We start from the raw sequence: 21,997 nt of genomic DNA, 5'->3' as shown, positions 1-21,997 counted from the left end.
AGAACAGTTTACACATTTAGAGTCCACAGAGGAAAGCTTTAAGAATATTCTGTGTTAGAAAAACAGTGTCTGTAAAGACCTTAAGACTGTCCCAGAGCTTTGTTATCCAATATGGAGCCATGGGTTCTCTGCCCCAATTTAGCCTCAAAATGACTGAAATACAGGCTACCCGAGCACCTGCATAATTGCAAGTGATTTAAACTGATACACAGAATTAATGTCAGTCTTAGTCTAAACATGTCTGTAAAAGCCATAGTTACTTTGATTTTAAAAATTTAATCAGTGATAAATACTGTGTCAGCTTTGAAGGCTTATTTAAGTCTGTCATTTGCACAGACATTTATGCAGTGAGGATAATTCGGTATGAATTAGCTGTGTCTGACTCTATGAAATGTTCCATCTCTTTTGGACTTCCTTCTTTGCAACTGAAGTAGTGCAACTTTCTTAGAAATCTTTTGGTTGATTATGAAGAAGGTAAGCTGACAGGGATTGCTCCAAACTAAAGGACTAAGGAGTACTTAATGCAGGTTGTATTGGTGAATGCTTTGCTTTGACAGTAAAAAGGGGATTCTGTAAGACGTACAAGTTTTCTTCATGGTGTTGTGTCCTCTCACACACTTCATGTCCCCTCAATTCCTCAAGAGAAAAGGGGAGTGTAAGTAGATATTGGATGAAGACTCAAGAAGACTGGGTTCAGTTCCCATCTCAACTGCAGATGTCCTGCATCCTCAGCAGGCTAATCTATTTGTGCCTGTTGGGGATGCAGTTCCCAGTGCCCGTAGACAGATTTACCCACCATAGTCTGTGACAGTGCATAACCAACACCTTGCTAAAACTGCAGTATCTACATTCAAATTAAAATAAACATTGTCAGCAAAGAAGTGATTCCCCTGTTTTGCCAAGTGTCCCCTTCCCATTCTGCAATGGGCATGAGTTCTATTGGCCTCAGAAAATACTGAGTAAGGACTGCTCACAACCCTGCATTTTTCACCAAACAGCAGCCACTGGGGTAGCATTAAATTGTAACCTCGAAGTTATCAAATGAAAAGCCTAATTCATGTGTGAAAAATCTCATTGCTTGCGGGTGAGTGGGACTCAATGAAAGTTTCAGTAAACTAAGCTGCAGTAGAAGCAGTATCTGCTGGGGTAGAGTCACGAAACCACTCTAATTTTAATTAAAGAATTTTGCCCTCTTGCCCTTTGCAGTTCATCATAGAAAGATGTGTTTTGTTTTAATAAATTGAACTTTGGGAGAAAACTCACTCAGGATAATAAGCTAAATGTTCAAATATATTAGAGGGGTAATTTCCCTTGTATCATCACCATTAAACAAATGAGGAAGTATGTCAAGTATTTCCGATATTATGTTTTTACTACCCTGCAGAGGAAGAAAGACATGATAGCAATGAACTATGAACTATAAAAAAGAAATATGAGAAGGGTACATAATTCCTCTTAGTGGATTGAGAAGATAATTTTGAGTGGGATGCTGGTGGTTTTTACTTTGCTCTTACTTAATTTTCTCTTCTTTTTTTTTTTTGTCTTCTTTTTTTCCATGTACTACAATGTACAGTGGTAAGAAAACTAATAATTATTTTCTTTTCCATGGAAAGAGACATACAGGATGATGCAGGGGCAAAGAGCCCGAGTTTCTGAAAATAACTGAGGAAAGACATCTTGTTTATTGAAAGTCAGCCACTTCACTGATGTATAGGAAATTTGAATCACTTGACTTAAAGGCATAGAAATATAATGAAACTTTTAAATATTTTTGTAGCAACGTTCTAAATATTTTGCAGCAACTGGTCCTGTTCCAGCCAGTGTATTTAATCTGGTTCATCCACAAGCCTCTTCTTAGCCCAATGCCTTGGCCATCCACATAACTAGATTCATTATGCTGATCAGTCACCAAAGGCCAACCTACTTAATTCTAATTATTGCATTATTTTACTTTTAAATTTTTTCAGTAGGAGACTTTTATAATTAGTTTTCTGAACTGTGCCTAAGAACTCTTTTGTTTTTTATAGAGGACAATGAGGCAAGGAAAGTCTTATTTCCAAACTTACAGAGTGGCTGATAATGAATCAGCACTGACTTGCATCACTGGTTTCAAAAACAGCCAGTTTATTCCAGCCCTTTCCAGATAATAGTATTGGCAAACTGTTTTAGCTTTCCAATAACTGAATAAACTTTAAATTAAAACCAAACACGTACCATCAAGCCAAATATATTCTATAATCTGTTGCTGCTTGAACTCGTCTACTGTAAGTCCTCAATGGCTCAGTTGTTCCTAGTCTTTGGGAAGTAAATCTCATGGCTGCTGCCTGTTTCTCCTTGCCTCTACGCTCTGGGGTACTGTCCTCTATGACATCCGTGCTAGCCCACTCCTGCTGAAGTGTTCAAAAGCAGGTCTTTCCCAGATGTTTGAACCTTCCTCCTGCCAGCTCATGTCCTCCTGCTGTTCACATCTTCCACTGTGGTTTTTCCATCCATCCTACAAGCTACCCATGAGGGTGTGAAGCTCCATGCTCCATAGTTGGCAGAGACTCTGGATAGCTTTCAGTGGTCAATGCACCTCACCAGTTGGGATATGGAAATAATATCGTCATATAGATGAAGACTAATAGAAACCTGTTCTGGGCAGACAGTTCAATACCGTTAGTATGTGGGGAGTTTTCAAGAGAAGAGAATGTATTTCTTGCAGACATGTAAAATATTGATCTTTCTAATTTTCTCTCTCCTTTTACATTTTTTTTTTCCTAAGCCAGTTGAAATTCATGGCAATTTCTTTTTTGGCATGGAAAAATCAAGATGTTCTAGTAGAGATATGAATTTACACAGGGATGTTGAAAATAGCTCTACTCGCTGGATGTAAGAAGAGCTGTTCAGATTTACTCTGTTTGTCATTGCTATAACCATTTGCTGCTATCATTAGAGAGAGACTGCCGAGCCAGTGTTCCACCAAACAGCTCCATCTCCTGAAATGGGAGAGTGCCTTAATATAAATAACTGTACATTAACTCATTGTCTCCATGACTAGTCAGAGACATGGAGAAAGCCATGCATATCTGCATTTTTCTCACTATTCAGTTCAATGAAAGCTTTAAAATGATTTCTAAAATCAACTCTGGTGCCTCCTGGGAATTTTAGTATGACTAACAGCTGGTAGACTTTTATTTTCTAACTAAGTCTAAGGAAAATAAAAGAATATTGAATTGCATCTCCTGTGATGCACTGCAGCAGTGGTTCAGAAGTTGAATGTTTTGGGTCACAACGTGTAGAGCTTCTCAGTTTTTGGCACATGTTGAAAAGGTAAAAACTTTCAGATTGACTCTCTGTTTTCTACTATGCAATGCTCATGAAGCAGTAATCAATTAAAATTTGCTAACTCAGCCAAGTGCCCAACAGAATATGCTGCAACTAGTATTCCTGCTTTGTTATGTCATAAAACTGTGTTTAATTGTTTTAAGTGTAGCATTGTGTCATACCCCATCAACTACTTGTATAAAGGGAATTTTGCTGCGTATCAGAATTTTTCGCCTTTAGCCTGCTCATGCAGTAAACTCATGTTTTAATGAAAGTTATTCACTTTCTGGCTTGAGATATTTCAGTGAAGCCAGAAAGTGAGTAACTTTCCTATCACACACATCAGTGTGTCCAAGTGAGGTACAAGGCACACTGAAAAGGCAGAGTGAGTAACTTACACTGTTCCTGATTTGTTCCTTCTCAAGGTAGAATGATATGAAATGCCCTTTTCCAGGGCAGTGAATCTATTATCTTCCAGGTGGAAGAAAATTTCTTATATGCAATTATTTACTTCACATTAATATTTTAGTCAGGATGCTGTTTAAAATATGCTTTAGTTCACATATAGTGTTGATTTCTTTCCTAAATTATGTTGCATGCAGTTGTAAAATTATAGGATCCTCAAGACAGTGTATTGAGATTTGGAATTTTTACCAAAAAAATGAGAACATAGATAAACATTTAATGTTCATTTTAGCACAGCCAAATGTAATTACATATATTCATTGTAAATGCAGTTTATAAATCCATTTTTTTCTATGATATTCCAAGTTCCAGTCCAATGACTCTTTTCTTACTGTTATGTGCTACAGAGAAAGCTCTGGGCTACTTACTTGACTGACATAACAAGCGGTCTTTAAATAGTTCAAAGTATTGAATATGGGTGCAAGAATAATGATCTGGTGCCAGAAGGTCTGAGGAATACATGTAGTTGGCGAAGAAAAGGTAAGTCACAGAAGTCAGGGAAAATCATCTCGGTTTTATTAATCCTGTCAGATTTTCTCTATTGAAATGAATGTTAAGTGTATTCTGCAAAGAGTCCTTGCTAGGTTGCATTGAAGGAATCTGCTATTTCAGTCTGCCTTTTATATTTTAATGATAGTTTTTCAGTGGCCTTCTTTCCATGTGTCATGCCTTCTTGGAGGTAATCGGTAGATAATGTAACTTACCTTTTTTAGTGATCAGGCATGTGGGACAATTGAAAATTCATTCTCCCTGCTGAATGAATTTTCCAACACTGTGTTATAGATCTAGGTGACTGTGTTTATCCCAACACATCTATCATTTCGGAGAGTGAGACTCAGAAGTTTTTTTAAATTGTTTCTCTCAGCTGTGCACTCTGGGCCCAGCTCTACACAAGTCCTTTCTGTGAGCTCCTCATTACTCACAGTGGCATTTGTTTCAGAGGAAAGATTGTGGGACAGAGATTTTAATATCACATCCTATATTTTTAATTTACATACTAATGCATGCAATATGGCTGAGAGTAATGACAGTTCTACAGTTCATAAACTAAATAAGTAGTTTCTTTCAAACTAGTATTATTTTTAAAATCCCGCTATTCTGTGGATGTTCTCCACTAGTCACAAAATTTACCTCAGCTGTTAGAGCTGAATTCCTTACAACTCTTATATAGTAAAATAATTTCTCTTTTAATTTCTCTATGCTGACCTTGGAAAATGCTTAAACAGTAATGAGGTCTGTGTAGTGATTCACTTTTTCTTAATTTGGTAGTGATTTCTTTTTTTTTAATTTTGTAGAAATACAGGGATTCTAGGCAGGTATGCTTACACTCACACACTAGAATTAATGGAGCTGTGCTGAATTCTAGCATGTAAGGGTCTTGGCTCCTGTGCTGGGAAGTGTTTAACTACACATATGAAATCTGTGATCAACATACTCTTGAAATTCAGTATTTGCTGGCTTTATTATGCAGAGGTTTGTTTTATCATAAAAACAGTCTTTTCTTTCTTCCTGGGTTTTGGTTTTGGGTTTTTTTTATTTGTTTTGTTTTGTTTTTTAATTATATATTTTATATATTGCCCATCCCTGCCAGTTGTAAGTTGCCTTTCCCCAGGCAGATCCTCCATTCTTTTTCATCTCAGGCTGAGCACCGCCCCTCTGCTTCCCACACCAGACAGCTAAGGCAGGGTGTGTGCCCCAGGACAGCCCCTGCTCTGCCATGCAGAAGTTTGCAGCTGTGACCTTCCCACTGAGACCAAGAGCTGCCATCTGATATTTTTGACGTTTGGGACCATGTTTCCTGTGCAGGTGGACACGTGCTTAGATTGCCTGGCAGGGCTCTCCAGTTCCATCTGGGATATACAGGCACATAATGCCATCTAGAGGGCACAGTTTCTTTCCTTCCCACAGGAATACCTGTGATCCCTGCTGGCCTTCCATCACATGTGGTGGCAGTGCTCGTTCACCTTTGTGATTCATGGATTTTCCTATTTGTCTTCCGGGTTGTGTGTACTCGGACTTGGAAATCATATAGGAGAACAGAAGCGCTTACATGGTAATTACAGCTGTTTCCCTTCAATAAGCCAGCAGGTTTCCTTCTTGTCTTCACTCAAGTGGTCTTTCCCTCCAGAAAAATCCTTCTGATTTTATTTTAAGTGCTCTGCGTGTCAATGTTTAGGTTCTTCAGGAGAAAGTTCTTTTAAATAGAGGAAGCTAGTAAGACCTGGGGTTTTCATTCATCTTTTTGTTATACTGTAAGAAGAAAAGTACTTACATATTGGCTACTTTGCCAGACAAAATCCTCTCTGAAGTTATTGAAGCAACAGTTTTGGGTCAACTAAGAAGTAGATTTGAGGGTTGTGCATTATGTGCGACTGTTGTGTGTTGCATATCCCCTGTTGACATACTTGTTTAGCATTTCTCTTAAGAGTTAATGATAAGCTGGAAATGAGTGGAGATAGGCTTTTCAGTGAAGAGGCCATGCAGCTGAAACAGCTAAAGATTCTCTTTACTTGCCTCCAATACCTCTTTTTTTTCATCTTTTGAACTTTACAGTTTGCTTCTTTAGACCTTAGACATGTGCCAGAGAAAAGCCTGTTGCCTTCTCCTTGATAATTTGCTTCAGTCCTGTATAGTATTTGATGTCATTATACTTTAACTCCTGTTACCAATAATGACTGTTTTAATATTTTTTTAATAAGCAATGAGCGTTCTTTCTGTAACCTTAAATCTGATCTGTATCATCAAAAAATAGAGTTTTATTAGATATTGTAGTGTCTCCCCAGTGCCATGCAGAGACAGCTGTTATGTACATACATCCATAAATTTGACTCAGTTAAGGCAGGAGGCATGAAAGAGAGAAAAAGGCTGTGTTACAAGCTTTATAAACAGCGTAGGAATGATATGTCTTCCTATGGGTTGCTACTGCTGCTGTGCTTTTCAGACCTGGGGTACCACTGAATCCCATCAACTTTGACTTAATGTACGTGCCATATGAGACTGTTATTGTCAGACAAAGCTCGGTTTTTTTAAGAACTGCAGGTTTCTTCATTCTCCAAAGTGTGTAGTGTAAGGCTTTTCTTGGACCTCCCAGGGCTGTAGTTTACCAACAAATGTAAGTAAAAGGAACAAAATCTGAGATAAATTGTATATGTTGAAGAGCAAAACTAAGTAAATAATTGAGGAAGTGTTTAATATTACACAGTAGCACTTAATAATATGTAATTATAATAGCATTTACTTTTCATGTAGCTGGCTTGAATGTATAGGTTTCTGTACAGGTTCATATTTTCTATTTTAATGAAGTACAAAGCTGTAAATTATCCAAGTAGAAAAATGGCTCTGGAACATCTCTGTTATATGTGGGAAGAAGTCTTCCCAACAGGCTTCTCTTTTATGTTGCTGTTATGGGATACATTCTTTTCCTGCCAGTTGACTTCCTTAGAGCTATCCCTATTATTTTAGGAAGATAGCCTGTTTTAATTATATGTCTACCTTAGGAGCAGTGCAGTGTAACAGGAGCAGACCCTCAGAGCCAAGGTGGCATTCTAAGGACCTGACACCCATATTGTGCACATTTTGGGGAGTTCACTTTGACTGAGCTCTAGTTAAGCCCATCAGCAGCTGGGTCTAGTTAAGCCCATCTTTACATTTCATGTAAAAGAAACCCAGTCCATTGGCTCCAAGGCCACACCATAGTGTGAGCTGTAGTCTGGTTGGAAAAATCACCTGAGATCAGGACACTCACTGCTCACCCGAGCCAAAAAGCTGATGTAGGTGGACCTGAGGTCAGCCAGCACAATAGGAGACATTTCATATAACTTGTTAGGATTACAGTCAGGTGATGCCACGTCAGACAATTTCCAAGGGATCCTCATCCCTCTGCATCCATCTTCTTTAAGTGAGCACAGTCTGCAGAGGGCAGAAAAAGCAGACAAAACTCCACACTGTTGAAGCTTTTAAAAGACAGAATTTGGGGTCTGACAGAATTTGGGATCTGAGTTGTCGTTCTTTTGGGCCAAATAAAATTGCTCTGCAAATTCACTGTTCCACCCTAAATGATTAAAGATTAAATGAATCAGAGCTTTCCATTTAACAAATGTCAGTGCAGAAGCCAACGTGCTGTGTATCGCTGTGTGGAGCGAGTGGCATTGCCTGCTACTTACTGTGCCTATAAAAACAAAAGAGAAAAATGTTCCAAGCTCCCAGGAGAAACAAGGTGATGTTTGCAAATAGAGTTTCATTTCAGTTAGCAAGAAATGAGCAGTAATTTTGTGATTCAGTTATTGGGAGTTAGCTATTGGCTACCAAACAATTGCTGCGCGTTATATGGCATTTGATTCTCTCCCTACCTGTCCTGCTCCGCTTTGCTTCACACTCTCTTAGCTGGGAGGGAGAGAAATAACAGGAGCCATCAAAAGAAGTTCATTTTGAAATACCTGGGGCAGTTGACTTATGGGTGACTTCTGATGAAGAGAGTGAAATTGCAGGAAACATTGCCTTCAGAAATAACCCAGTGCTCCCCTGTAGTTAAAACAGAGAAACTTGTTATAAATTTATGCCAGGAACTGTGAAACAGTCTACATTAATAGCTTATAGTGCTGGAAACCTTTTAACTTGAAGTCTGTAAAGGAATAGAATAAAGTGATTCAGCATAGGAGAAGGAAAATTTTATATTTTATTATGTTTTTAAATATTTTGTGACAGTATCAATTATAACATCACATAATATTTTACATCTATTGCATAGTATAGCAAAGAAAAGTAATTATTTTTCTCAGAATTCAAATAACAATTTTTAAAATGGAAAACCAATTGTACCTTTTTTTCCATTTCATAAAAAGTCATACATGTTTCTTTGGAGAAAAAAAAAAAGATTATCCCCCTTGGATAGCAGAAAACTGGTATGAGTTTCCAATCACGCAGCCAGTGAATGTGACATTCAAATATATGGGATCAGTGTTTTCGGGACTGTCAGCTTAAAATCATCTTATTTCATAATTACTTTTGTTTGAACTAAATGAAGAAACTTAGGATAAATAATTAGGAAAAAATATTTCTTGATAAATATTCAGCATCCACTTTCTCTGAAGACAGAGCAAAACATCTGTTGTTTTACCTTTCAGTGAGCTCCAAAATAATTGGATGTGGGATACAATTGTGTTGTAGATTATACGTTAAATGATACATAGGAAAAAAAACAGGAATGCAGTAAAGCTCTGAATCTTGCTATCATCAGCCCCAATGAGCAAAGCCAGTTGCTCAGTTTCCCTGGGGAAGGGAAATGGGCGAATGGGGAGGAGGTTAGTGTTGGTGTTCCTTCAAGACAGTGGCAAATTTAGCTCCAAATTTGAGTTGTTTATTAAAATTCAACAGCGGCCCTTCAGATCAGGTTCACAGAGCAGCCCAGAAGTACCATTTACAGAATTAAAGCCATTTTTTGCATTGACCTATGAAATCATATTTTATTTTTGTTCCAGTGATATTAGAAAAGATATATAAAAGCTACTTTAAAGGAGAGTAACTGCTATTGAGAAAAAGAATTTATAGAAATTAAAATAAAACAAATCCTGAATATACACGTGTAGAGCCATTGTCTCACTCCTCTCTGCAACTGGACAGAGGAAAGAAAATGTAACAAAGGGTTCATGAGTTGAGATAAGGACCAGAAGAGGTCACTTAGTGATCACCATCATGGGCAAAACAGACTCAAAGTGAGGTTATTAGTTAAATTTATTACTAAAAGAATCAGAGCAGGAGAATAACAAGTATAATCTTAAAGACACCTTTCTCCATCTCCTTCCCAAGTCCTACCTCCTCCCCTCAGTGTCACAGGGAGATGGAGAATGGGAGTTAAGATCAGTTCATCACAAGTTGTTTTCTGCCTCTGCTCTGAGAAAGGAGTCCTTCCCCTGCTCCCCATGGGGTCCCTCCCATGGCAGGCAGTCCTCCACGAACCTCTCCAGTGTGAGTCCATCCCACGGGCAACAGTTCACAAACTGCTGCCACCTGGGTCACTTTTCCATGAGGTGCAGTCCTTCAGGCACAGGCTGCTCCAGTGTGGGCCCCCAGAAGGGCCACAAGTCCTACCAGGAGAACATCCTCCACTGTGGGCTCCTCTCCCCACAGGTCAGCAGATCCCTGCCAGGACTCTGCTCCAGCATGGGCTTCCCATGGCTTAGCTTCCTGATACTTCATTTCAATGTTTTCCACCTGATTCTCTTGACCATAGTTTTTAATTTATCTCAGTTTTTAAAGAAAAATAGGTCACTTTTTTAAAAAATCAATTGGATTGCAAAATTATATTCTATTCCTGGATTTAATAGTTTAGTGTAATCTGCCAAAATTTGAAAAGACAAATTAAATTTGCTAAAAAGAAATACGTAAATTCTTGAATTTCAGCTTTTGAAGAAAATGAGCTTAAGGCCTTTGTGACTTATTCCTATGCATAGATATTGAGGTGTCTCCTGTAAAGACAGTTTGTCCCATGGTTGTCTTTTTCCTTACCCACTTCTCAGTGACAAGAATCAGTAGTAGTATTGCCTGTTTGGGCAATGAACACCTCAGCAGGACAAGTGGGGGAAAATAAGAAGTAGTTTCTGTTGGAATAAAGATGCCCAATGACTCATTTTTGTACAGAGATCTGAAATGTCCTATTCTTTTCAAACTCCACATTAGATGAACCTTGAAACTAACTGTGCTACTTAGGGAGGTGTGGATAATGGAATCACAGAAAATACAAAACTGTCACTGTGCCAGTAAACTCATTGTCAAAATTGCAAAGCTTTGAAGGATAACTCATTTACAGTAAATTCTGAAGTGGTCTTTTTGTTGCTTGAAAAACTATCCTAGAATGTGTGAGTTTTCCTCAAGATCTGAATTAAAAAATAAAAAAGAAAAAGAAAACTCACCTCTTTTAAACTTTTGAAAAAGAGGTTGCCGTATGTATCATTTCAGAAGGATTCAAAGCCAGAATTTTGTTCCTAGTTTCAAACTTCTCTAAAATGTTTCCATTCAAAGCAAAGCAAATATTTTCTTTGAAAATGACTTCACTGTTTTCTGTTGAGCTTCAGGATTGTATATACAGATAAACCACTTCTGTAAAGTGGTCTTAAACTATTCTTTACTAATTTCAAATAATTACTATTTCAAAGGATTAGAATTTCCCTTTGCAAGAAAAATTGAAACAAATGCAACTGACCAAATGTGATGTGATTAATTCATATAAGAGTTTTCAATGCAAAGATACTTATGGATGTGCTACATACCAGTTGATGTTGTACACAAAATACCATTTCAGATTAAACAGGTCCACACTGCTTGCCTTTATCTGCCTGTGTTAATTGTAGGAATCAGTATCACTTACAATTTTAGGATCTCATACTTTTTTTTAATGGACCAGGGATTTTATTTTTAGTTCTTTGAGAGAGGAAATAACTGCCTGTTAATATTACATGGGGAAGCACAGTAAGTCTGTCAGAGTGAAATGCTCTCAGTTCTTAAGGAGAACAGTTCCATAAGGGAACAAATCATTTAAAACAAGAGAAAAAAAAAAGAATGAGATGGAACAGCTGCCTCTCGTTCACAGTTTGCAAGGGGAAGGATCACTGAGTGTAAATATTGGAAAATCAGAAAATAAACAAATTTCACAACACACACAATGTTCCTTGCATAAAAATTTAGTCTTATTTCTAACATTTGTGTGGTGGCATCATGACCTGTGATGTGGTGTCCAGGCACACACTTCTAGGGAGACACCCTGTACTTTTGGAACGGTGGCGGTTTTGAGAAAGGTGGATGAGCTTCATCATTCCTCCCTCCTGACTGGCCCAGTCAGTGTTGCTGTATGACAACATTGGCGTCACACAACTTCATGCAGAGGAGGAGTGAAAAAATGGGAGTCTCCCTGTAACTTTTGACTCTCCATGCTTGTACTTCTGTGCTTTATCAAGTGTATATGCCTTATATAGACCATGTATGTATGTCTTTAACATTAGGAAATAGGGATTTATACTGCCTGTTTTTGCTTATTTAGATCTCTTTTACTCCTCATCCTCAAAAAAAATGTTTTATATTGTGATCATTTGGAAAAATTTTGGTGAAAAAAGGAGGACATCTTTCATAATTTTAATCTGTTTGTTCAAAGGCCTATACTGACAGTGCTTTACCAGTGGATGTATTGTAAGTCTATTATTATCTCTACCAGTAGAGTAGAATTCTTCTACTGGTAGAATTTGCTGTTTTCTACAATTTGCATGCAGGTAAACATACAACACTATTATTGATATATCTGCTAGTAGCCTAGATATTTATTTGCTCAAACACAAGCCTGTGGTTATGATGCAGTCTGTTTTGCTAAATCTATTCCTAACCTTCTCTTTAAAATGTCAGCTCCAAACATATCTGTGGTGTCAGAAGGGAAAATGTTGAAGGTTTTAAAAGCTTGTCATTCTTAACTACTTTAGAGTTAACAAAAAGAAAAAAGACAAATATTACAATTCTTGAACCAGCTGAAAATTGTCAGCCCCAACATCTGGAAAATGAAAAAAAAAAAATAAAGGTATTTCACAGAGGAATTCCCAGGAATATGAGGGTTGCTTTAGTCATTTTTTAGGACACAGTCTCATCAGCAGTATATGAATCCCATTTGATTTTGGTTTGTTTGATTCAACCCCTGATGTTCGTACATTTATCCAATATAAGTAGATTTGAAGGATTAAGCTCAGTTATACCCTTCTTTCAAAAGGGGGGCTTCATATTAGATTGAGCACTGTTGTTTCTTCTTGTATGAACTGGTAAACTCTCAACAGACAGGAGAAGGTCTCCATGGTTATGAGCCCTGTCCAGGACTCTGGTTGGAGTCTTTCCCTGTGACCTGCTGAAAATCTGTAGATAAATGAGCAAGGTCTGTGTCCTGATCTCTGGGAGCATGAAGTTGGCACTAATTTGAAAGCTGTTACATAGTTTCTTCTGTAAATTCATGTTTAAATACATGAATCTGCTCATCAGTAATTGGTGAAACATCATATTCAGCTGCACAGACTTTGGGCTGCTTTTCATTAGGAACATTTAAACCTGAATTTTTAGTTTTAGTTTTATGATGTTGAATAAATATTTTCTTATTTCTTACATACATTAATAGAAGGTTATACTGGTCCCTATGAGTCTACAAACCCATTGGTAGCATGGCTATAACAGCATGGTGAGACAGACTGCTTTTTGAGATCTGTCAGTGGCTTGTTCTAATGTCATTTTGTAGCAGTAAAGAATTTAAAAAAATATTGTTGAAATTGTGAACTGCAAGAATGATCCCTACCAGTGCTGCCCAGTAAGGCTTAATGTGGCCTTTTTATAGACAGAATTATAATTGACACATGCATGGTTCTGTGTTTTCTTATTTAATGTCACATATGTATTACTTCCATGGCATGTTTTAACTGAATGGGAATTGAACAGTGGCAGAGTATTTCAGATAAAATGTTTTGAGTGGGGTTAAAGATAACAGTCTATCAAAAAAAAAAAACAAAACAAAACAAAACAAAAACAACCAAAAAACCAACATAAGAAAATAATGCAACCAAGAAGGTTGAAGGCGCCCTTTTGTTTTGTAGCAAGGGTGAGAAGACTGGCTGTCATCATATCACTACTTTGTCCTTTTAGTGTTTTTTTTCCCCCATCTCCATTATCCAGAAGAATTGATTAAGAGCAGGACATTAGAAAAAATTCCACACTTTACTTAAGTATCAGTCCACTAAATTTACTGCATCGGTAGCAAGCACTCCCCAGTGTCAGTGTCCTGGAGACAATGGAATTGGCCAGTGGGAAATGGTTTTTTAGTCCTAGAATTAAATTAAGGCTTTTGTTGCTACAATTATGTTGATTTAAAAACACAGATCTACTTTTCAGTACTTCTGACCAGCATAACTATAGTGTTAAACTTTTCTCTGGCAATTTGTTGGATTAGTCTTTCAAAGGACAAATTTTCTGCATAACGGGGGCAGAATAATAAAAAAAATTTCCTGTGGCCAAAGACACGGTAATGGTTCAAGTGGTAAACCCTTCCTAGAGCAGCAGCTTACCAAAAATGCTCTAAAGACCTAAGGAAAAAGTGCAACAGCATTACTTCTTTCTTTGCCAACAACAGGTTTTGACCTCTCATGTACGCTGCATGAAGCTGTGACCACAAAATATGCCAAATCAGAGCCTGAATGCAGGAAAAAAATTGCTGAGTACATTTGAAGTGCTTGGACAGCTATTAATACACTGCACTGGGCATGACAAATGAGTGTCTGTGTAAATCAATAAAGCTTTCTATAAATGGACAAATGGTTTAGTATGAATAACAAAGGAGTGCACATGGTAACTGTGTTGTAGCATTCTGTCAGGGATTTTAAAGTTCACAGTCATAACTTTGTTCCTCTTGACCTTTATTGACAATACCTTCAGAGCATGTTGAGCTGCTAACTAGACGTACAACCTTTAGACCTTCCTCTCCTGCTCATGACTAGATGATCTTTAAAGGTCCTTTTTGATCCAAACCATTCTATGATTCTGTGATCTCCTCTTCCCTTAGTGCAGAATACTACTCTTTGCTTTCTTCTTTCTTCCTTTTGTTTTGTCTCAACTTTACAATGGTTGAGTAAGGAAAAGTATCTTCTATGCAATTCTCTTTTATTCATGCTTCTCTTTTCATGCATTTGAGTAGAAAAGTCAATGTTCTGTTTAATTTCATTGTGGTTATAAAACTTAGTGCAAACAGCTGCCCTGCAGGAGAAAATAGCGTTCTTCAACATCTGTGGAAGAGAGACAAAGTTATTAGCTGACCCAGAGATAATTTTTATTAGTAGTAAAGCCATGTTTTTCATCCTGAGAAAGGAATTAAAATCAGAGTTGACAAAGTCTCATGTAATGACTGTGCCTTATTAGTGGTATCAATTCAAGGCAACCTCTGTTTTGTTAAAGGACTCTGAAGTTTTAGCTTTCAAATTGGTTTTCCATAAATTCAGTTTCACAGAAAAATGTTGTCTCAAATTTAGGAAGTTGAAGGCTATTTATCATCATCCAAGTCATGATTTAAATCTTCAAATCTTCCAATGTTTGGAGAGACTCTAGTGCAAAATACTTCCTCCACAACTGGAACTAGGAAGGGCCTCTGTTTTGACATTTTAGGATCCTTGAATGTTTCATTTAGGTATCATTTATGCCACAGTTACTTTTGGCTGACTGAATGATGCTGTACTTTAAGAGCTGTCCCCCCAAGAAATTACATGTGTGCCTGAGGTGCTGGTGGCAGGCACTGAATGTTCCTTGTCTGCAGCACTTGGCTGGGCTGCCTCACTTTTGGTGTCAGCGAGGCTGAGGGACAGAGATGGTTCATTTATGTGTAACATAAAATATACATAAATTCCTAGAGGACAGCTATGCCTGAAACTAGAAATCACTATAGAAATCAGTTGATATCTAAGAACTATTCTCAGCAAGCTGGATTTTTCCTGCATAGTCCCCAGCCAGGTTATGGATGGGATTAGTGGTTGCACTGGGGTCAGTACTGCCACTGCCCCCAGGTGCCTGCAAGTGTGCAATAGCTTTCAAGCTGTTTCAAGCTGCTTTCAAGTGAAGGCTTCTTACTACAGCTTAGCCTTCTGTAAGTATGGCCTGGAAATAAAAACGAAAATAAATTCAATAGCAGTTTCCTTCAAGGAAACCGACTTTGCTTAACTGGCAAAAGATGCCCAGAATATGCAATATGGGAGGCAGTTAGATCCCTCTGAGCAAAAATGGAGCAGCCTTACAATAACATCAAAACTCAGTGGTTTCTGTTAAATAAATGAAGGTTTGGATTAGGAGGCAGGGTTTTGAGACCACAAGTGCTATTACAAATTTTCAAAATGAATACTTTTGGGGGAATGAGGATTATTATAAAGTATTCAGTTGCAATATAGAGTGATTTAGTGCATCAAGTATTGGTGTTCCCATGTCATGGGAACTAGCACAGATTCTTAAGCAAAATCAGTTGAGTGTTCCCTTCTAGTCCAGTCCTCATTACAAAAATGCCAAATAAATAGTCATGATTTGCTCGGCAATCAAGAAGCACAGAAGTCAAGCTAACATTGACTGCATTCCATCCTTTCACTACACTTTCGAAGCCAGTGGTGTGAGAATAGGTTTTATTATACAGATGTTTCCACTGTGGCTCGATAAGAGATGAAATGTACCATTTATTTATAATGCTTTCAAGTTTTGATTTCCTAATTTTAGTAGCCTATTTGTAAAGGAATAGCTCACTGAAATCAGAGATTCAGAACAGATCCAAGAAGACTTTTCTTCCATTTTACAGCCTTATAGCATTCCAAAATATGGAATGAGAGAAGCATGGGGAGCTCTCTGTGTATTTTATGTAGCACAAGTATGTCTTGTAGTTTTTAACACATTTCTGTGTGGGAGGAGCCTGTCCAAACTATTTTAGGATAAAATCATACAAAATATTTTTATGTTAATGAAAATGAAAATTAAAACCTAAATCCATAGGTATACCAATATGCGTGAGTTAAAGTCTGTGCGAACTAATCCTATAATAATTGCTTCAAAACAGTAAGAAGTATTTGTTTTGGATGGCATTTTAGGGGGATATTCATAAAGAAAACATCTGAAAATCTTTAACTCAGAAATACATTTTTATGCAGCAAATATCTCTTTATTTTACCAGTCAATCTGCAAGAATGTGCCTGTAAAAGCAGACAGAACTATATATGATAGCCTCTTCAGTGTGAAGGACTATTTACCCTCCAGCCTCTGATTTCTTACTGTTGTTTTTGCTTTTGCAGCTTCTGCTTCTACTTTGCTACTTACTTTTGCATCTGCACTTTTTGCTGCCTCATCTCACAGTGCTCTCTGCAGGATCACCCAATGACTCTTTATAGCCATATGTTGAACCCATTCATAGGTGACATTGAGAAAATATGATGCAGAGCATTTTAGCACCTTTGCTGGCTTAATTGTACCCTCGAGATAAAGCACTGATTCTGTACAGTTGCTTATTTAGACCTTTAAATAAGTAAGCTCTATATGCCCTTGTTTCTTCCCACACTTTATTTTTTTACTTTTTCAATATGCTGGATAATAATACATGTTTGCTTTTCCTTCATGACCTTATTTTTATGATTTAGCTCAATTTGAAATTGTTTTTAATAAATCAATTTATTGGACTTGGGATTCTTATTTTGTTGAATCATTGTCTCAACAAGGAAGAGAGAAATGTGCATCTTTCCATAGAATCTTTCCATGCAGTACATTATAAAACTATAAATGTTAACTATATTTAGGACTGTTGTTTTGTGTAGCCACAATTCCTTTGAAACAGCATTTGTTTAAGTTTTATAGGTTGACAGAAGGTTAAAGTGAAACAAGAACTGTAAATTGCATAATGGTTGTAATTATGTGAATGCATTGATTTTGGTGTTATGGTTGTGTGATGTGAAGTTATGCATGGGAGGCAGAGGGATTCCTAGAGCCAGTTTTAATAGATTAATCATAGATTTTTATACATATTGTTTTAGTTTCTCAGTCTTTAAGAAATAACTAGTTAACACTTGCTCTGATGCAATTGTATGTAGCATACTTTGGAGTTTTACTTTTCTCATACTGTAAGAATTCCTAAAATCAGTGCATATATAGGAAAATACTTTGGTTTACTGTAATTTACACACCAGATTGTGCCATTTTGAAGTTTTAACTATGATAAAAAAACATGAGCATAATGGAAATTAAAGATAGATGAAAGGCCCTACTGTAAAGGAAACTTTATCATATTTAAAATTACATATGTGAGGGAAAAAAATTCTGACGTCAAAATTACATTTAGATGTAGTAAAATAGCTTTCACTCTTGAAATAATAGGACTTTTTTTTAAGTAAAGACTAATAAATGTCTCTGGTTCAGTTAAAGGGTGTAATTCACCAATTATCTATAGAATGACCAGTGCACCTGGGATTCCCCACTGCACAAACCAGGCTTATGAAGACCTGCCACAGTTAAAGTTTACATACAATTTCCTTTTGTTTCCTGTGGTAGTAGCTGCCTGTTTGCTTCCAAGTGGTTCTCAGATAGCAGGTTCACTCTAAACAGAAAAGGGAGAGGAAGAGAAGATATGTCAATATCTTTTATAATGTTTCATTGCCAACTCTATTGCACCTGGCAAGATGAGATCGCAGACACATGCAAAATATCTGCTATGATATTGTTCTAAATTGTATTGTATAGAGTGAATAATCTCAAAAATTAATGTCACTTATGGTTTTACTCAGAATACCAACTTGTAGCAAAATGAATTGTATGGTGCATTTTATTCTGGATCTTGAAGAAGTACAATAAGTAAGCCCCCTGAGAATTTTTATGAGTTGTCATGTAGTACAAGACATCCTTTGATTAATTTACATATTTATTTATTTATTCTATTTTCCTCTAGGCAGAGAATTCAGCACTGGCTCTGGAAAATGAAAATCAGAGAGAACAGTATGAAAGATGTCTTGATGAGGTAAGGTAGATAAAAAGGTTGGTTTTACCTGGTACTATAATTAAATGAATACAAATGAATCTCTCCTTCTCTTACAAGGTTGATATTGTTCTGCAATTTTCCAGTATTACCTCATTCTAATTAGTTCCAAGAACATGTGTCTGGGAGTCAAATGTATTGTTCTCCATGACCTCTGCTGTAAATCCTGTTTTGACCACACCTCTTCACTGAAAAGTTGACATCCCTGTGACCAATATTTGGAACTGGTTTGCTTTCATTAGGAGGAACACATTATAATTTGCCTATTAGGTGTTGTGTACCACCTCTTTTCTGTAGAGTGGAACATGTATGGCAGTGGCTTCTTCCATCAAGAGTCCCCCAGCTTTTCTATGTAATGTATTCTGTAATTCTGGAATTTTAGTCTCTCAGCTCCCCCTTAGGGTTACATACACAGCTTTTTATGCTGGGTTCTTTTGAGCTGTTGGCTCACTTCTACTACATGGCTCAGCTTCTGCTCAGAGCTTCCAGTTCCAGCTGCAATATAATTTACTCATCGCTTACTGTCTGAGCACTCCAGCAGTGTTTACACTCCTGAAATGTCTAGCATCTCCTATTGCATGGAGCTTTCTCCAGATATATACTGATGCTTACTTGTTCCTCCTATTTATCCTGAAATAAGGCTCTTCTGAGTTTAAAATAGTTTTAAGACTTTTAGTAGCTGGAAGAGTTGCTCAGCATAAATTGCTTACCCATTCCATAATGAGAATGTGTAGTGGCATAAGTAATTAGGTAACATGCAAACAGAACAAAACAAAAACTACACCAGCTGCACCTTTGAGAAAAGAGTGCGTGAGCATGCAAACCACCCAGAGCAGATGACAATTCTTGTCTTCATACCAGCTTTTTAAATTTTTAATCTGCATTTGCTGAAGTGTTAGTGGCATGAGCAGCACAGCTCTGGTACAAGAAACCTCCGCATTAGTGCAGATTTTCATCAGCAAATCTGTACTTTTGCCTCTATGGCATATTTTTATCAGGGAGCTGGAGTGAAAGACTTGCAGATACAGTTTCCCACTAGGTCATGCTGCCTGTTCTGTGGCACTGGGATACCAGCAGAGCCTTCATCTGCATTGGCCTGAGTCACTGCTTTCCTTGCACACTTGAATGATATATGGATATCTTGGTGATAAGGATGAAATTACCATATAATTACTAACTTCAGTTTAAATTACAGAGCTTGACTTAAAATTATTTTCTGATTGTCTAGGACAAAATCTGCTTACATAATTAATTTTGGAAATGAGTAAAGCACTATAACTGTCCATTTCAGCAAAACACTCCATGCAGATTATAAGGACAGAGGATATGATTTTATTCTGTTTACAGTAACAGGATGAATTTCTGACCCAGAGTTGTGTTTTTTACACACTCTGTCAGTATAAAGATCAAATATTCATATCAAACTATGCTCTGAACTTTAATATCTTCAGCATTACATTGCATGTTTTCAGTTCTGTATTATCACAGCAGTATCCATCTTCTCCCACTATGTTAACTTTTTTCGGGAGAAAGTGCTTCTCATCACCTGTGGATTTGTGCTTTCCTGCTTTGTTTTTTGTTTATCTTCTCTCTTTTTTTTTTTTTCATGTTCTGTTTTGTGTGCAGCGACCTCTCTTGTTCTTTCCCCATGGCTTGCTATCATTGTTTTCTTCTCCTTCCTCTCTCAGCCCACACAGTGCTTTGGCAGTGGCACTGTAACCAGCATTGTTTTAGCTGACATAAGCTAAGACCTAATCCTTTCTGGTCACTGAGGTGAAGAAGTGTTGCCAGTGACTGAGGCAAGAAAATCGTACTTAATAATTGCAAGTTCTGCAGGAGTCCCAGGTTAGCATCCCCCTGAGCTTCACAAGAAATTGTGCATTCTTACCGTCCTTCTTTATAGTAACAATGATGAGAATAGGAGATGAGACATAAATGTAATTATTTAATAACCCAGAAAATGATTGGAGAACCTTTACTTCCAACTAAAATCTTCTGAGCATATTTTGTATGTGACAAAGTCCTTTCTAGACAGGGATTCTTACCGGAGATCTTAAGGGCATAAAATGCTTTCAATAAATACTTTAAAAAAAAAGAAAGAAAAAGAAAAAAAATGTTCCACTTGAAAACTTCTTCCCTTTAAGACTTTAAACTTGATGCTTCCTTTGTTCATAACTCATCTTAAGCCAAACCTACTTCTCAAAGGGGAAAACCTCTTCAGACCTTCCCCAGTTAGGGCTTCAGAAATTCTTCAGCAGCTTTTAGGAGCAGATGTATCCTCTGCAGCTGTGTATCTGTCTGTGCTGCATCCCCACTTTGCCCCAGGGAGACCTGGCAGGTTTAAAGGGAGGAACACAGCTGTTCCTGAGCACACAAGGCTGTGATGACACCCAAACCTGAGATAGCTAAACCTGTCACCAAAACATTTGAGTGCCTACGACAACCATTATTTTAATTTTACATCTGCAGTCCCATTAGTTGTGAGTGCATTGAACTTCTCTTGGGCTGATGCACAAGGAAAGGTTTCCTCCAAAGCTACCACCTAGCCATGCTACCTGGTTACATGTTTGGGAAGCCTGACATGCCCTTCAGGTAGTGAAAGTTGGGAACATCGTTTGATAACTATTGAGAGAACGCTGCCATTTTTCACTCATCACTCAGCATTGACAAATTGCAGCTTTTCTCCCCTGGGCACACTCTGCAAACTCTGCTCAGGGCATTCAAGCATCATTTAATCCGGCCACCCTTCCAGTATGACGTGCTTGCTCCCTTGGGCCTCACAGCAGTGTGATGAGGCCTCTTGCTATGCACAGTGAGCTTTCTGCCAAGGTGTTGGTGGCCATTAAGCTGCATATGAAGGAAGTAAAAATAGCCATTGGGATTTTTCTGTCTGTCTCTAGGTAAAAGATACCGGAGCTGAGTTGTTAGAGCAATGCTTGCCATTATTTTATCTCATTTTTCTTTTTTTTAGTCAATTATTTTACATAGTTCTTTTCGTTCATACAATGCCCCACATTTAATATTGTATGAGTGCTTCCAACTGTGACATAAAAATGCATGCTCTGTAATCATTTTCATGATAAAATTCAATGAAACTCAAATTTTCAGAGATTAAATCTGAAAAACATATGGATCAAACTGAACGAGTCCTCTATGAATTTTAACAATTATTCACTGATTTTAAAATAATTGTTCATCTCTGAAGTGTACATGTAAAAAACTTTAGCACAGCCTTTGGAAGAAGATGTCATTGAAATGTTCCAGTACTTGATAAATAAGAAAAGAGCTCATTTAATTTCAGATATACTCCATAAACGTATCTTTCTGTCTCTGAAAAATTTAATGCAAAACTGAGGATTGTCCTCTTGTACCTTTGGGCTTTGAGGTTAACATGCCTAATGCTAGTTTCTTATCCTGGAATTCAGCTGTCAGTTTATTGGTAAGTGGTAATGTCATGGTTATTCACATCACTGTGTCAGCTGAGATTCTGTCAAGCTTCACCATACTTATATGCAGGAAATTATGCAACTTAGGGTGGATGATATTTTTGCTGATGTTTTAAGAATTAACTAATCAAAAATGTAAAGTTATCTTAAAAAGGCATTCTGTTTTTAAGATTTGAATAAAAAATGAGGTCTTTCATTTTGGTACACGTGAAATATCTTTTTGCATATAGAA

The 21,997-nt window shown here is 37.3% G+C and overlaps 1 protein-coding gene across 1 annotated transcript in view; it reads left to right on the top strand.

Annotated features, from left to right (window-relative positions):
• NCKAP5 (NCK associated protein 5) overlaps positions 1–21,997 on the top strand; it is a 372,817-nt gene that overhangs the window by 253,020 nt on the left and 97,800 nt on the right. Inside the window, exon 8 of the mRNA XM_017820947.1 lies at positions 18,233–18,301. Coding sequence (XP_017676436.1) covers positions 18,233–18,301 — 69 coding nt within the window. The remainder of the gene's footprint in view (positions 1–18,232; positions 18,302–21,997) is intronic.

Source organism: Lepidothrix coronata, unplaced genomic scaffold (assembly GCF_001604755.1).
Source record: "Lepidothrix coronata isolate B3197 unplaced genomic scaffold, Lepidothrix_coronata-1.0 Scaffold86, whole genome shotgun sequence".
Taxonomy (NCBI): Eukaryota; Metazoa; Chordata; class Aves; order Passeriformes; family Pipridae; genus Lepidothrix; species Lepidothrix coronata.
This window is presented reverse-complemented; position numbering and strand designations above follow the sequence as displayed.